Raw genomic sequence first — 18,054 nt, 5'->3', positions numbered from 1 at the left:
AGACAGGACAAACACACATTGAGGAGGTTGCAGATGTAGAAAATGAAGACACTCCACAAGACTTTGAAGAACCGGCAGTCTCTACAACTAGTCAGCATGAAACTAGTTCTCAGCAACCGCAACACACCTCAGCAAGACGTCGCACAATGACAGCAGGTCCTCCAGTTCCATATCCACACCCTGTTCCCCCACGCGAAGCCAGACGATCAAACCGCATATGAAAGAAACCAGTCCCTGACGATGATCCTCATTATTTTGTCAATGCATACGAGAAATCAACGCTCAAGACTCACCGAGAAGACACCATTGAGAATGAAGAAGAGAAGGGTGCTGTCGTGGATGAGTATGAGAGTGAGAAGGAGCTTGCGGATGAAGAACATGCTTACCACACGGAGATGGCCGAAGATCCTAAGACATTCGAAGAATCAGTGAACCGGCCGGATGCAGACCTATGGCAAGCTGCCATGCTAGAAGAGCTGAGAGTCTTCGAGAAGATCGGCCTATATGAGGAAGTTGAGAGACTGAAGGGACGGAAAGTCGTTGATTCTAAGTGGGTATACAAGGTCAAACGGGGACCTACCAGCGAAATAGACAAGTATAAGGCCCGGTTGGTTGCTAAAGGCTTTACCCAAGTCGAAGGGATCGACTATACCGAAACTTTCGCACCAGTCATGAAGTTTTCGACCATCCGGATCCTCCTAGCACTAGCGGCGAAGCTCGATCTTGAAATCCATCAGATGGACGTAAAGTCAGCATTCCTCAATGGTGAGCTAGACGAGGAGATATACCTAGAGATGCCCCCAGGTTCTTGTGACTCACAGGACTGAGTCTGGAAGCTCAAACAAGCGTTATATGGTCTAAAACAGGTGCACATGGCCTGGTACAAATGACTCTGGACCATATTTGAGGGACTCGGCTATATGCGATGCGAATCCGAGCACAGCATATTCTACAAGGTCAAGGACGAAAAATTCGTCATAGTCGCAGTATATGTCGACGATAAGATGATTTTTTCAAATGATCTGAAACTCATAAATCAGCTGAAGAAGGAGTTAGAAGATGAGTACGATCTAACAGACCTTGGAGAAGCACGATGGATTCTGGGCATGGAGATCATTAGGGACCGGAAGGAGAGGACAATTCAATTGTCGCAAAAATGATACGTCGAAATGATTCTCGAACATTTCGGAATGCAAGATGTGAGACCCGTAGCGACACCAATGGACCCTAATACCAAGCTAGTCAAGGCCGAAGATCCAGAGATGGAGACAAGGACTTACCAAAGTGTGCTAGGAGCCTTAATGTACGCGATGCTCGCAACACGCCCAGACCTTGCATATTCAGTGGGTGCACTGAGCAAACATTCAGCAAAGCCCACACCAGAACATTGGACAGCGCTGATGTGCGTCTATCGTTATCTGCGAAAAACAGCAGACAAACGACTCACTTTTTGAGGGAAAGACAATGCTACCCCCATTGGATACGTTGACGCAGATTGGGCCTCAGACATGAATGATCAAAGGTCCATCACTGGGTATGCATTTGTCATGGCAGGCGGAGCTGTGAGTTGGTCGTCGAAGAAACAGGACTCCATTGCCCTTTCGAGCACGGAAGCTGAATACATGGCCACAGCATCAGCAATGAGAGAAGTGATATGGATGCGAACCTTTCTAAGTGAAATCCGAATACTCCCAACCCAAAGAATTCGCCTCCTCATCGACAACCAATCCGCTATCTCACTCGCGAAGAACACTGTTTTCCACAGCCGCACGAAACACATCGCGATCTGTTATCATTTCATCTGTGAGAAAGTTGATAATGGTGAGATCGAGTTGAAGTATGTGCCGACGAACTGGCAAGTCGCTGATGTTTTGACAAAGGCCCTTGAACGAGAGAAGCATGATCAGTTTACAGGAGGAATGGGAGTGTGTTGATAGCTGATAACTCGCCGAGTGGGCGTGTTGTTTATAGTTTGTTTATCAGTATGTCGAGTACCAGCTTACCTAATCACGCAAGTACATACAGACACATTAGAGTTACTCACACCTCAGTCCGCTACACTACGAGTACGCAACTGAGGTAAGACATTCATTACTATAGTTCATTCTTTTACTAACTTCACTAGTATACACTCGTTTTATCTAGGTTAGTATAAGTCCGCTACACTACGAGTACACGACTGAGTATACACTCGTTTTATCTAGTCTTCTGTTTGTCGCAACTTCGAACAAAACCTCATTCATTATGTATTCTACTACTCATCAATATACCCATTATGACTTATGGTTTGTTTCTACTAGTAAACACTCACAGACATCAACTGTAGATTTTCAAGTACCATTACACTTGGACAATCACTTGCATAGCTCTTCTTGTAGTATGCTTGACTGTACCTCACTTAATTCTCTCTCTCTTAGTCAACAATTCTCCACCGATAGCCAATCTTCAAGCACATCTTCAGTTCTAGCCTTGGTCTTGTTGGATTATGAATGTACTTACTGGCAAGCGCAACTTGACTGGAACCTCTCAATTATGTAATGTTTTGTAATACGGACCATAGACCACATTACTTAGCATGATGGACTGGCTATCTTTTATTAGTGTACTATAGTATAAATACTGATATTTTAGATGTAGATAGTTTAGAGAAAATAACTAGTGTTTTCGATCTCAAACTACAGGTCTTAGATATTGATATCAAGGCACAATTTAAACTCAATACCCCTGAGTCCCTATATGAATTATTCAGGACCAATTGGTTACAAGTGTCAGATCAGTTCAGAGATTGATGGAAAATTCTTTGTCCTGAGTGTAGAGACTGGTGCCAGACCAGTGTCCACACAGGCCTACCTCTATGGGCTCCTGGTCAGTTCAAATCACTAACAAATCATTGAGGAAGCAAGTGTGCTGCAACTACTTTCAAAAAGCAAAAGCATGACACTCATAAAGTCAGTGCAACAATGAAGCCTGGCTATCAATCAGATTGACACAGGTGCATTCATTTTGGCTGGGTTTAGTTGATGCTTGTGTAACATTATGTCATTTTCAGCAATGCACATAATCAGAACATTGTGTATTCTGATACATGTCCTCTTAGATATGACATTATGTGTCCAGGCATTCCCATCAACTGACCTGAGGACCTCCACACATTCTTCATGTCCTTTCCTTGGGCATGATATCACAACAGACCTGATGGACTACCATTCACTGTTGACATCATAGTTCCCTGACTCCCTAATGCTCAATCAAAATCCTGTACAAGTCTCACCATTCAGGAAGACTACCCATGTGAAGAGTGCAGTGAAATTTACATGCACATCTATCGCTGTAGGTGAGGAATATGTCGGAAAAAAGGTAAGGGCCATTGTAATGCCACTGGCTTATAATGCTGGTCAGGTGACTTTCAAGGCACCTTAAAAGTGCCTTTTGAGGCTCGGTGATGGCCTTTCGACTGTGAGAGGATCATTACAATGCACCGTAGGCAGCTGCAAATGACATGTAATGTGCTATTGGCCCATCACTTTGTTCCATTCCGCATCAACCTCACTTCCAGCGGCCCCATCCTCTTTGTAAATAAGTTTATTTGTACATTATATTCATATTGTTACCTCTGATGGCTCCAACTCATACTGCTCATTGAGAGAAGTACAATTATTCAGAAGAGACACTAAAGGCACAGCTGCTGTGCACTCATTGCGGCAGATCATTCAAAGCGCAGGGCTTCAAGAGACACGAGGCTAGTTGCAAGAAACATATCAAAAATGAGGAGGAGCAACATTGATTCAACCAGGAGTATGAGAAGGGGAAACAAAATGGTGAGTTTGAATCATCGCACCATCACCTTGTATCATCCTGACATATTAATTGAGCCCCTCCAGTGACAAATTCCGTATTATACGGGCCACCCGACCTACATAATATCCCGTATCAGATGGGCCAGCGGACCATGGGCTCATGTTGTGTATATCCTCGATGACGACGGATGGGCCGGGTAACATATTATTTCCGATGGAGACGGGTGGGCCCATGTATGCCAATGATATATATATCCTTGATGTTGACGGATGGGCCGGGGGAATATGATCATTCATGGAGATGGGTGGGCCCATCTGGGTAATATGTAGAGTAGGATATTATAGACAGCTGGGCTGAAGAGAGATGTAAGGCAAATATTGTTATATAGATGGGTGGGCCAACAGGGGTGTATTACATATACGGGTGGGCCGGGGTAGGGGAATATTACATAAATGGGTGGGCTGACGTGGGGCATATTACATATACGGGTGGGCCGAGGGTGCAATAAAATATTTATTACATAGACAGGTGGGCCGAGGTGGTGGAATATCACATATACGGGTGGGCCGACATAAGGGATATTAATTAGACGGGTGGGCCGAGGGTGTGATAAAATATTTATTACATAGACAGGTGGGCCGAGGTGGGGTATAATTATATAGACGGGTGGGCCAACATAGGATGTATTACATAGACGGGTGGGCCAACGTGGGGGATATTACATAGATGGGTGGGCTGACGTGGGGGAATTGTACATAGATGGGTACATATATGGGTGAGCCTAGATATGTTTCATCAAGACATACAGCTGATGTAGCCACCAGCGAATCAAACATGTAGGATACATGCACACTATGAGTGCATATACCTACCATCAACCACCGAAATCTAAACCCGTAAGCACGAAAACATGAATCGACCATGTGTGGCATTGACCAATAATTGAGTACTGAAGTGGGAAAACCCCACACCTGAACCCTGGTGTGCAATATATCCTATTTCTACACACAGACACCAGAAGCACAACACTCGCAAAAATATAAATGTCAAATTTTCACAGTGCCGAACCCCGAACCCTGAGATTTTACCAACTCCCGAACCCCGAAATTGTGGACTGCCGGGTCTCGGGGGTCGGGGGTCGGCACTCGGGACTTGGGAAATTTGGGGAGATCAATAAAAATTGATCTACAATAAATTTGATTTACAAACAAATTGATTTACAAACTTTTGAAAGATATCTGTGTCGTCTCACATATCGAGTCCCGAGTTCTGGGATCCCCGAGACCCGGCAGTCCACAATTTCGGGGTTCGGGGGTTGGTAAAATGTTTATGGATATACAAAAGGTTGATTCAAACATGTTTGAAAGATGTCTTTCATCTCAAAAATTGAGTCCCGTGTTCCGGGTAAGACATCTTTCAAACATGTTTGAATCAACCTTTTGTATATCCATAGACATTTTACCAACCCCCGAACCCCGAAATTGTGGACTGCTGGGTCTCGGGTTTTGGGGTTCGGGGGTCCCGGAACTCGGGACTCAATATGTGAGACGACACAGATCTTTCAAAAGTTTGTAAATCAAATTTATTGTAGATCACCCCCGAACCCCGAAATTGTGGACTGCCAGGTCTCGGGTTTCGGGGTTCGGGGGTCCCAGAACTTGGGACTCAATATGTGAGACGACACAGATCTTTCAAAAGTTTGTAAATCAATTTGTTTGTAAATCAAATTTATTGTAGATCAATTTTTATTGATCTCCCCAAATTTCCCAAGTCCCGAGTGCCGACCCCCGACCCCTGAGACCCGGCAGTCCACAATTTCGGGGTTCGGGGGTTGGTAAAATGTCTATGGATATACAAAACTCGGGACTTAACATTTGATATGAGACATCTTTCAAAAATGTTTAAATCAACCTTTCATATATCCATACACATTTTACCAACCCCCGAACCCTGAAATTGTGGACTGCCGGGTTTCGGGGGTCTCAAAACTCGGAACTCGGTATGTAAGACAACAAAAATATCTTTCGGGGTTCGGGGGTTAGTGAAATGTTTATAGATATACATAGGTTAATTCAAACATGTCTGAAAATTTTCGTTCATCTCAAATGTCAAATCCTGAGTTCCGGGTTTCAGGACTCGGCACCCAGCACTCGGGGTTCAGCACTGAAAATTTGACATTCGGGTGTTCGGGTTTCGGGTGATATCTAAATCACAACAGCTTCGAGTTCTGCCAAAGCGTGAAACTTGAAACCCAGTGTGCAACATGTTGATTTTTCATTTATATCACACAAATCATCGAGTTCCAAGTGCCCAGTGCCAAGACCCGAAGCCCGAGACCCGAAAATATGTACACAACATGTCCATTTTTCACTCACTGCACAAATCACCGAGTTTCGAGTGCCAAAGTGTGAAACTTGAAACCCAGTGTGCAACATGTTGATTTTTCATTTATATCACACAAATAACCAAGTGCCAAGTGCCAAGTGCTGAAGCCCGAAGCCCGAGACCCGAAAATATGTATATAACATTTCCATTTTTCACTTGTTGCACAAATCACTGAGTTTCAAGTGCCAAAACCCGAAACTCGAAACCTGGTGTGCAACATGTTCATTGTTCATTTACATTACACAGATCATCGAGTTCCGAGTGCCGAGGGCCAAAACCCGAAGCCAGAGACCCGAAAATATGTACACAACATGTCCATTTTTCACTTACTGCACAAATCACCGAGTTTCGAGTGCCAAAGCATGAAACTTGAAACCCAGTGTGCAACATGTCCATTTTTTATGTACATTACACAATTCATTGAGTTCCAAGTGCTGAGGGCCGAGTGCTGAGGGCCGAGTGCCGAGGGCCAAGACCCGAAAATATGTATGCAACATTTCCTTTTTTCACTTGTTGCACAAATCACCGAGTTTCAAGTGCCAAAACCCGAAACTCGAAACCCAGTGTGCAACATGTTCATTGTTCATTTACATTACACAGATCATTGAGTGCCAAGGGCCGAATATTGAAACCCGAAGCCCGAAAACATGTATGCCACATGCCCATCTACTCATTGCACAAATCACCAAGTGTTGAGTGCCGAAACCCGAAACGCGGTACTTCAAATGGACATGAATTCTGTCTTTGTATGTATTATCCATTGGTGTAGGGTTGAAATAACTTGGGAATTGTATTTGTCAGTGCTCGGTAGTTGGTAGTTGGTAGTTGGTAGTTGGTGGTTGGTAGTCAATATAGGCAAATGATAATGAAAAATGAAAGTTGTTATTACGCTTAACTTCCTTACCGAAGGTTGTAGTCCGAGTCTAGGGGAGTGTATTGGTAGTCTTTTCTTGTCCATCAGTTATCATTTAACCGAGATATAAGCTAAAGAAATCTGAAACATCGGCGATAATGAAAAATGAAAGTTATTATTATGTTTAAGTTCCTGAACAAAAGTTGTAGGCCGAGCCAAGGTGAGTGTATTGGTAGTTTTTTCTTGTCAATTGGTTATCTCGTTACTCGGTACTCGGTACAAGGGAATCAGTACTCGGTATTTGGTTCTGATACTCGATACCCGAGAATCAGTAGTCAGGTACTCGGTACTTGGTTCTAATTCTCGGTACCTGGGAATCAATAGTTGGGTACTCCAGCCAATAGTCCCGAGTACTGATACTTGGTATTCGGTAGTCAGGTTTGGAACTTGGGTCTTGGTTTGGTTATCATTTGACTGAGATATTGGTAGGCAATATTGGCACTCGGAGCTCGAATACTGACTATCAACTATCAAGTGTCGGGACTTGGTAATCAGTAGTTGAGACTTGGTGCTTAAATGGATATTGCATATATACATAAAAATACAAAATATGTTCCTATGTGTTCATTTCTAGGTGAATAGACTTTGAAATTATATCTCAATCATCTATTCAACAATAGAAACAATGTATCAGGAGCTCAGGACCATAGGGTAATCCTTTATTGTATAGTGTACCTCCCCCTCTTCTGGTGGTTCACCCGCTGGGGTTTTTTTTACTGTAGGACTGGACCTCAAGGACTGTAGGGAGTCTATTCCTGAGCATATTCGGAGTAGATATATCATATAACCAGCCCAGGACACACAGGATCCTTCTCCAGGAACAAAGCATAGACAATTGCACTTTTGACATTTTTTCATGATTTTCAGTATCTTGCCCTTGCATCCATGATCCAACCTTTTAATATATAATGAGCATAGCTTATATTCTTGCTTCTTATGACCAAGATCAGCTCACAATAGGCTGGAGTTTGTGAGCTAGTGTGTATACTTGCCATTTTGCCTGATAAGGGGCCCATGCCTTCAAAACATTGAATCTTCGTAATCAGAAACCTGGGGTACATTTCAAATATCTTAAGTATCATAGACATAAATTTACAGACAAATCAACCAAGAATTGAGTACTGAGGAAGTGAAATGGGTAAGAAATTGAGTGTGGGAAACTTCAAAGACCCAAAGCATCGAAAATGGTTAGTTGAGCAGTGGTAGGACTTCAATGCTGGGTCAACTCATATTTTCACTATATCCCTTCTACCCACCCCCTACCCTCAGGGCAGTAGGCAGTATGGGTTCCTTGGGTAGTTTACGATCTATCCTACATATTTGTAATGATATTTTCGGCCTGAATCATATATAAATGTGACTTTGTATAAAAGATGTCTATTGTCACTCTCCACACATATGTCATTTTGCCTATCATTACATCAATCCTTCATGAATCTTTCTAGGCTTTTAAGCTATTATAATGGATGTATATGGGTGTTATTCCAGGTCTCTCATCACATCACAGGCTTGTTATGTTGGATATCTCGACATAATGTGCAAGTCTCGCTATTAATATTCATTCTTTTATCTTTACACTCACTTACTGCACACATGTATTTCATTTGTCATTATTGATGTTTCGTATTTCTTTAGCTTATATCTCGGTCACATGGTAACCAATGGATGAGAAAAGACTACAAATAAACTCACCTAGACTCGGACTACAACCTTCATTAAGCTGACTACTGATTCCCGGGTACTGAGTATCAAAACCAAATACTGAGTACCAATTACCATGTACCGAGTACTGCATAATGAGTAGCAAGATAACCAATTGACAAGAAAAGACTACCACTACACTCACCTGGACTTGGACTACAACCTTTGGTAAGGAAGTTAAGCATAATAACAACTTTCATTATTTCATTATTGCTGATGTTTTGCCGAATGACAAAGAAAGACTACCAAGACACTCACCTTGACGTGGACTACAACTGTCATTTTTCATTATCATTTGCCTATATTGACTACCGAGTCTCGAGTACCGACCACTGACCACCGATCACTGAGTACCAAGTACCAAGTACTGACAAATACAATTACCAAGTTATTTGAACCCTACACCAATGGATAATACATACAAATACAATTTGTGTCCATGTGAAGTACTGGGTTTCAGGTTTCGACACTCGACACTTGGTGATTTGGGCAACAAGTGAAAAATGGACATGCTGTGTACATGATTTTGGGTTTCAGGCTTCGGGTCTCGGCCCTCGGCACTCGGAACTTGATGATCCGTGTAATGTAAATGAAAAATGGACATGTTGCACACTGGGGATTGAGTTTCTGGTTTTGGCACTCGAAACTTGGTGATTTGTGCAGTGAGTGAAAAATGGACATGTTGTGCACATATTTTCGGGGTTCGGGGTTTGGGTTTCGGCCCTCGGCACTTGGAACTCGATGATCTGTGTAATATAATTGAACAATGGACATGTTGCATACCCGGTTTTGAGTTTCAGGTTTCGGCACTTGAAACTCGGTGATTTGTGCAACAAGTGAAAAATGGAAATGTTGCATACATATTTTCAGGTCTCGGGCTTCGGGTCTCGGCCCCTGGCACTTGGAACTCGAGGACATCTCGATCCTGGGATATCCGACCGTTCGACCTCATCCGACTGTCCGACCGCATCTGCGCCAGTATAATAATCATCGTTCCCACGCATACATAATATACTACATTCAATGTTAAAATATAATTATGTATTAAGCTCACTGTTTCCCACACGTCCTCACCTCTGCGCACGTCGGGGATATTACTACATTTGGCCAAGCCGCTACTCAACAGCGCCGCCACATGCTTACCTCCCTGCACCGCACTCAATGACTACGCCAATACCATCAGCCCTTGAGGCCTTGAGGTGCTGCAGTTACTGCATCATCAGCGCATCAGCTCCCTACTGGCTCATCTTCAACATTGACCATGACACAGAGGGTGCCGGCGAGGGCGGGGAAAGAGACACAAAGGGCGGGGGGCGGGGAAAGGGTGATGTAAAGTTCAAGGTGGCGTGCTTGGTGTTGTTTGTTTGTAGATGATGGTGGCTGACACGCTGAGTCATATCTGGGGCGGATGTTGGAAAGGGTCGGTCGGTCGGATATCCTAGGATCGAAATATTCTGCGGAACTCAATGATTTGTGTAATATAAATGAAAAATGGACATGTTGCATGCCAGGTTTCGAGTTTCAGGTTTTGGCACTCAAAACTCGGTGATTTGTGCAATGGGTGAAAAATGGACATGTTGCGCACATATTTTCGGGGTTCGGGGTTCGGGTCTCGGCCCTTGGCACTCGGAAGTCGATGATCTGTGTAATGTAAATGAAAAATGGACATGTTGCACGCCGGGTTTTGAGTTTCGGGTTTTGGCACTCAAAACTCGGTGATTTGTGCAATGAGTGAAAAATGGACATGTTGTGTACATATTTTCGGGGTTTGGGTCTTGGCCCTCGGCACTCGGAACTCGATGATCCGTGTAATGTAAATGAAAAATGGACATGTTGCACACTGGGGATTGAGTTTCTGGTTTTGGCACTCGAAACTTGGTGATTTGTGCAGTGAGTGAAAAATGGACATGTTGTGCACATATTTTCGGGGTTCAGGGTTCGGGTTTCGGCCCTCGGAACTCGGAACTCGATGACTTGTGTAATATAATTGAACAATGGACATGTTGCACACCCGGTTTTGAGTTTCAGGTTTCGGCACTTGAAACTCGGTGATTTGTGCAACAAGTGAAAAATGGAAATGTTGCATACATATTTTCAGGTCTCAGGCTTCGGGCTTCAGCACTTGGCACTTGGCACTTGGTTATTTGTGTGATATAAATGAAAAATCAACATGTTGCACACTGGGTTTCAAGTTTCATGCTTTGGCACTCGAAACTCGGTGATTTGTGCAGTGAGTGAAAAATGGACATGTTGCGCACATATTTTCGGGGTTCGGGGTTCAGATTTTGGCTCTCGGAACTCGGAACTCGATGACTTGTGTAATGTAAATGAACAATCAACGTGTTGCACACTGGGTTTCGAGTTTTGGGTTTCAGCACTTGAAACTCGGTGATTTGTGCAGTGAGTGAAAAATGGACATGTTGAACAATGGGTTTCAGGGTCTCGGGTTTGAAAAATAGCATAATAACAACTTTCATGTTTTCATTATCATTTGCCTATATTGACTACCGAGTCCAATAAGGGACCCCTTGGATGATCCATTGCTCAATGAAATACTACCTGATTGGAAGTGTGCTGGTTATCAGATATTCAATTGTCAACTCCTGGGTCCTGGAACTCGGAAGTCGGTATGGTTGACCCAAATTTGGGTGGTTGGAACTTGGCATCTCATAGGGCAACACAAGCTTTGCACCCCGGATTCCAAATTCTGCAAGACAACCTGTGCACCATCAAAGGCCATGTCAGGAGATCACCTGCTGCTCCAGGAACTTGGTAACTTTGATTTATTACCTCCTCTGATTTGGTTGATGTACAACTACCTCAGCTCCATCATGTCTACAATTATGATACACATGGGCCCACCCATCTATATTTTATACCACCCTCAGCCCACCCGTCTAATACAACATCCCATACAACACCCTCAGCCCACCCGTCTAATACAATATTTTATAATACCCTCGGCCCACCCGTCTAATTTAATATGTGTCTGGGCCCACCCGTGAATGTGATAACAAGTACCTACCCATCTATCTCATACACATCTACCTTAATACACCCATCTGCATAATATCCAACTACCTCGGCCCACCCGTCTACCTGATATTCATGTACATTGGCCCACTCATCTACTCTATATATTCCCTGCATGGGCCCACCCGCCTCCATCGGGAATAATTTGCCTCCTGGCCCATCCGTCATAGTCGAGGATATTTTTATCATGGGCCCATGGTCCGCTGGCCCGTATCATACCGGATATTATGCACGTCCGTTCCCTCGTATTATACGGAGATAGGTCACTGTAATATGTGATTAATTAATCTTTTGCATTCCAGCACGAAAGGCTGCAACCAGTGAGGCTGGCCCATCAAATATCATTCAAGCCAACCGTGCCCCCATCAACGATCTCCAGGACTTTGACTATAGCCAAAGTAAGTCTGAATCACATTGCAATATTATATTTTATATTCAAACTGTCCTATCTTCTAGACCTGAATGATCACCAATTGCCTGAGCTCAAGGAAGAACATGGGAATCCAACTAGCCCTGGTAAGTGTTAACCTAGAATCTACTACATCTTGCTGACCCATTTGTTTCCGCTCAGTACTATCTAATGCAAGCATGGCTAGCAACCCTACAGCTGTCCAGTCTCATGTGGCATCTGTGCAATTGCCCAGCAAATTCAAAATGGAGTATCACCCTCGCTCTGCTTGTGCAACTCTCTACCAGATGTTCAACAAATTTGGTATCACTCAGGAGATGCAGCACGCACCTGTTGATGAGGAACCATGGCGTCCTTTCAGGTCATGTGGGGACTTCAAATTTTCTGAGATCATGCTTGATGCTGTGCTAAATAAGTCTCAAATAAATGCCCTCCTTGAACTCATTTCGTGCATCACTCAAGGTCAAGCTCAAATCACTCTGAAGAATGAGACAGATCTTTCAAGGGCATGGGACAATGCTGCGGCTGAATTGACACTGGTGTGTCTGACTGAATCTACTTACATGATCATATTGCTCAATGCCTTAGGCGATCTGCCATTAGTTTTCAAAGCATGAAGTCCCTGTGACATACAAGAGGAATGAGCAAGAATATGAAGTTCACGCACAGCCTGTATGGGATTGGGCCCTCGATCTACTGGACAACCCCCTGCTCACACTGCATTTCATGTGGGATGCCTGCTGTGTTTACAAGCACAACAGTACAGATTTCAAGTGCTTTTTCAATGAACCTTGGACAGGAGATTGGTGGTGGGATATTCAAGTACATTACAATAATTGTGTCATATCATGTGTAAATGTATATAAATGTCAAACCAATAGTCTTCTCTTCCACCTGACATTGAAAACACTGTCCCATTCTGTTTCATTCTCTACGCTGATAAGTTGAAGCTGTCGTCTCATGGTACCATCAAAGGGTATCCAGTTGTAGTCCGATGTGCAAACTTACCTGTAGACATTCATAATGGCGAGGGGTTTGGTGGTGGTTGTGTAGTCGGATGGTTGCCTATTGTTAGTTGTTTCATTCTCAATATATGTCAGATTGTTGAATTTACATGTTGTAGGTTCCTGATGATGCAGCCAAAGAAGGAAAACTTGGATACACAACATTGAAGTGCATTGTGTGGCATGAATCATTTTTCAAGCTCCTGGAACATGTCGCCCAGCACTCAAAGACTGGATATTCACACAAGGGCTATAATGGCATTCTGTGATGGCTGTTTCCTGTGATACTGATTCTTTTGGCTGACTACAAAGAACAGTGAGTTCATTTTCCATCTCATCACTGCTGGTGCCTCCAAGGGTAAACATGCTTGTAGCCTTTTGCTCTTTTCTTATTGGTCTTATATTAATACTAACCCGTTTCATTCAACAGATGCATGATGTCACTGATATGTGGCTGCAGTGGCAAATGCCCTTGCCCCGTGTGCCTAGTACCATTAGCAGAGCTCCATGACCTGTCAAAGAGCTACCCAATCAGAACCATGGAAGAAGCACAAGAAGCTCTCCATATTTATGGGCACAGTAAAGCTGAAGGCGAGCAGATACTCAAAGTGCTCGGATTACAACCTGTTGCAGTATGCACTTGTGTTGTTTCAAACTCATTCCTTGCTAATATGAAGCTTAGAATGTTTTTTGGCTCATCTTGCATTTGAGTCCCCATGATGCACTTAGTTCAGATCGGCTGCATTCATTGCATGCTGGTCTGTGGAAGCACCTACATGAAGAATTGAAGAAAATCCTTGTGTTGTGGCACTCGGACCCGCGCTGGGCAGCAAACAGGCCATTTTGATACTTGTGTCAAGGAGCATAGAACACCATGAGTTTCCTGTCCTTGCACATTCATTATCCTGCAGATAACCTTGTCCGAAACCGAACCAGCTTTTCCCGTGCTTTGCGCATCCGCTTATCCGCACTTTCCCGTGCATAGGCTGCATCGGACGCGCATTCCCGCGCTTCAGATACCTCGGAAATGCATTAGGAAAGTCCCTCGTCCATCCATAGTCCATCCAAACCCCCATTGGTATGTGAATTTCCTTACCTCGAGGCTTGTAAAATGTGTTGCAGCCTTATTACATGTCCTTACATATTTACTATATTTCCTATCCCTTCCTTCTCTGAGTGAGAGTCTAGACAGTATAAGTTGACTATTACTTAGGACTAACTACTACACTTCCCTCGTACTGTATGCCTCTCTCTATAGGTTTACCTTCGAAGTAGTCCCTTGTAGTGTGCACTTTTTAGCCCCTATTAGGTCCCTATACCTCTCTATACCTAGTCTTTCCTTACCTCGCAATATACCTTTGCCCTCACTCTCTCTGAACCTCGTTCCTCGATTTCTTTATACCTTGTCCGCACTTTCCCGCACTTTCCACACCTTCGGCCGCGCGTTCCCGCGCTTCGGAGAGCCTCGGATACATTCCCGCACCTCGCGCATACCTTTGTCCGCTATTTTCCCACGCTTAGCACGCTCTCGGGTCGCACACATCCATCATCGTTCTAGTAGCAACTCCCTTTAGGGTCAAACACATCTGTTTAGACATAGCAGCTAGGCATTAGCTTGACCCAACCTTTTCTTGCCACCCAGCAAGATAGTTGTTTCCACAGCGTCACTCAGACATGATGCTCAAGAAGCATTCGAGAAGTCATAAGTTGTTGATTGTATTCACACCTATCCTGTTCTCACAGTTACAGGATCGCTAACTTCCCCCGATGGCACCACCTCAATCATTTTGAATCCATCATCAATATTACATTCACTGACAGCAACAAATACCAGGACCTCTCTAAGGTACATTTTTTTGGCTTGTTTTGTGATCTTTCATATCACTCATTATCTTGAAGCAAACATTATATCTGGCTTTGAACATCCTGACGCACAGAGCCAGTCCTGTAGGCCACCAGCTGCTTCGTGTTATCAGCAGTTATCTCCAGCTGGATAGCTGGATCGGTCTGGATTTGCATACTGAGCACATGCTTGCAGCGATCAATGCTGAGCTTTTAGTTTTCGATGCTGAGCTCAAGGTTTAGTCTTTACTTGTTGTCTACATAGCTAATTATACTCATTTACACGACACATTCATTCTTAGGCTTATGTTACATGCACTGAAGAGTCAGAGGTTGAGAAATTGAAGCTTGACTGTAACTTTCCGAAGACCCACCTATGGAAACATGTTGTTCATGATATCTGACTTAAAGGAGTAGCACGTAACTACAGCACACGTCCAAACAAGAAGCTTCATGGCTGTCATATCTTGCATTCCGGACCTGGACCGATCATGCACTCATTTCTGGATGTCTGGATCCAACCCACTTCTTACTTCTGCTTCCTTCTCCTTTCGTACGTTCCCATTTTGGTTAGTCCCTCTTACCGGTCTTCTGGTTATTTACATATCCAACTGCACTGGTTCATCCGGACCTTGTTTTATTTCCGACTGCATTCTATTATGTTCCATTATACTATTGATAAGCTTTCCACATGCTTCGTACATAGCCTTGCACCACGCTGACTGACCTTCCGTTATGTTTCTGTAGTATATAAACTCTGTAAAACCTCTGTACATCCTCAGTTCAAATATCATATTAGATTCTGCTCATTCCTGCCTCTGTCTGACTTGAGTTTCTCCTCTCGTCATCTTCCGATAGTCTTAGGATTGATTCCTATTGACTTGAACATCTCCACCTCTACCTCCAGTAGTCCTCCACTGTTTCTTTCTAGTTCGGACTTCATCTGGATTAGTCTTATATCTTGTTTCTGAACATCTGCTGGAACTCCTGTGCATTGGACATCATCCTATAGCCTTTGGAAGTTAAGGGCATGTACTCAGGTAAGGGGCGCAGCATACAAGCTGAAGCCGAGCCCTTTGGATCCGAACCTTTGAGCACATTCTTAACAATGGCCCCCTCAAAGACACCTATCACCATCGAACGAATGGAAAGGATATCGCGACACAAGTAAGTTTACAAGATACATTTGTTGTTAGTACTCAGACTGATTCACATCATACACAATTGTATTGATAGATACTTCATATTGATCACGACAAATTCGCCTTGAAACTTCTGAGAGAACATGTCAACATGCTTGACGAACACTGCCGGTTGCAGGCACTTGGTGATGATGGGCCTGACAAAGACATTAATATTCCTGTAGCCTTTAATGGCCATGTGAAACTTGGCTCGCCAGTGCCACACTTGAACATCCTTGATGTTGAGAGTCGTGGTCAAATGGATTGTGCATTTCAATCTTTTCGTCGGAAATTTAGTGAATTCATCAACAATGCTCTGCCTACCTATGGCCATCAACTGATGAGTTGGCTTACATTTCCAGGTGATTTCAAGGTATGCTAATAATATCCTGTACAAGTTGTCTAATGCATCATACTAACATGGTATACAGATTCATGAGCACTGCTATCTCAAGGTGAACTATGAGTCAGCTGTGGACTGGAGGCAAAATAGCGACCACCTTCAGTGCAACCCCAAATTTCATGGGTGGCCATGGTTTGATAACACACTCATACAACTGACTGCTGAGAAAACAGCCTTCGTCCAGCTAATTTTTATGTTCAGATGTCATATTTCAAATCTTGGGCCCTTCGAATTCGCACTTGTTTAACCGTACACTGCTAGAGTCGGTCCTCGCAGGACAGACTCCACCTTCAAGCTTGCTTGTGTCAAGGCTGTCCCGAAGTCATGTTCTATTTTGACATAATACTTTGTTCTGGAACCAAGTCCATTGGCACATCACCCCAGAGCATGTTATATAAAGTGGGCAGTTGGTATTTCATCCTCGTGTCCCATTAACTCACTGGATGTCTAGCACTCTCACTCAGTTTTAGAGACACTGTCATGCTGCGCAACATGGATGCTGGGGAAGATTTCGAGGCTGAGATTAACACCGTCTCGGATGATTCTGATTCTGATACTGATGGATCTGATGGTGAAGTATCTGGAAGTGACTTGGATGAAGTAAGGATGGTCCTGGCTGTCCCTGGGCCAGATGCACAAATGCATGATGTTCGAAAGGCAGGCACGACACTTATATCATTCTTATTAGTCTACAACATCATCTGATATATGCTCTTATGTATCTAGGCCCTTGCGGTAGCCCAGCAAGCTTACCATGTAACATGTTCTGAACTACGGTGTAAGACCTATGGTCTTTGCGGCCTCGTATAGGCCTTTTTGTGTTGTCCCTCTGGTTCTAATTGCAGTATGCGCTACCATTGGTATAGCGCGCATGTCTTATATCGTCGGCCGACGGCTGCGGCTCTCGCGCACACTTTGGCTAATGTCGGCTTCTCTTCGGATCCGTCGCACGTCCTCCATCCATCCTATCCATATCCTCCACTGGTTCATTGGTGCATATATTACTTGATTCCCACTAGACTAACAACAATTCCCAAGCTATTCCATTTATATTTTCATTGAATGTGTCATGGACCCTACTTACATACATCTCGCTACCTACTCAGCTCCGATTATCGCTTAGGCGCACATATATATATCAGATACTTAGAATTTTCAAAAAACTTCTCTCTCCCATCAGAATTTATCACCCGTTTACACGCAAAGCTATAAGCCTTGAACTAAAAGTCTAAAATCTTCGGTACTCTCTTGTGCACGCACTTCTATCGGCAGCAATTGTCTTGCATTCACGTATCTATAATATCCAACGCTCTCGGTGCTCATCATCGCTCGGTTCCGCCCTCGTGCCTTCAGTACCTCTTTACAGCTCACCTTCAGCTAAACTG

General features: G+C 43.8%; 1 protein-coding gene across 1 annotated transcript; it reads left to right on the top strand.

Annotated features, from left to right (window-relative positions):
- Window positions 1-12,484: 12,484 nt before the first annotated feature.
- F5147DRAFT_745048 (uncharacterized protein) lies at window positions 12,485-16,916 on the top strand (the record flags this gene model as incomplete). The annotated part of the gene is made up of 12 exons (XM_041439724.1): window positions 12,485-12,778; window positions 12,843-13,061; window positions 13,121-13,309; window positions 13,363-13,508; window positions 13,674-13,875; window positions 13,926-14,042; window positions 14,858-14,892; window positions 14,987-15,089; window positions 15,143-15,322; window positions 16,181-16,252; window positions 16,322-16,639; window positions 16,698-16,916. The coding sequence occupies 12 exons, from the start codon at window positions 12,485-12,487 to the stop codon at window positions 16,914-16,916; spliced, it is 2,094 nt and encodes a 697-aa protein (XP_041294377.1).
- Window positions 16,917-18,054: the final 1,138 nt, after the last annotated feature.

The sequence above is a fragment of the Suillus discolor genome (assembly GCF_016758755.1).
Source record: "Suillus discolor strain FC423 chromosome Unknown F5147scaffold_19, whole genome shotgun sequence".
Taxonomy (NCBI): domain Eukaryota; kingdom Fungi; phylum Basidiomycota; class Agaricomycetes; order Boletales; family Suillaceae; genus Suillus; species Suillus discolor.
Note: the sequence above shows the minus strand (reverse complement) of the source record. Positions and strands in the feature narration are given on the sequence as shown.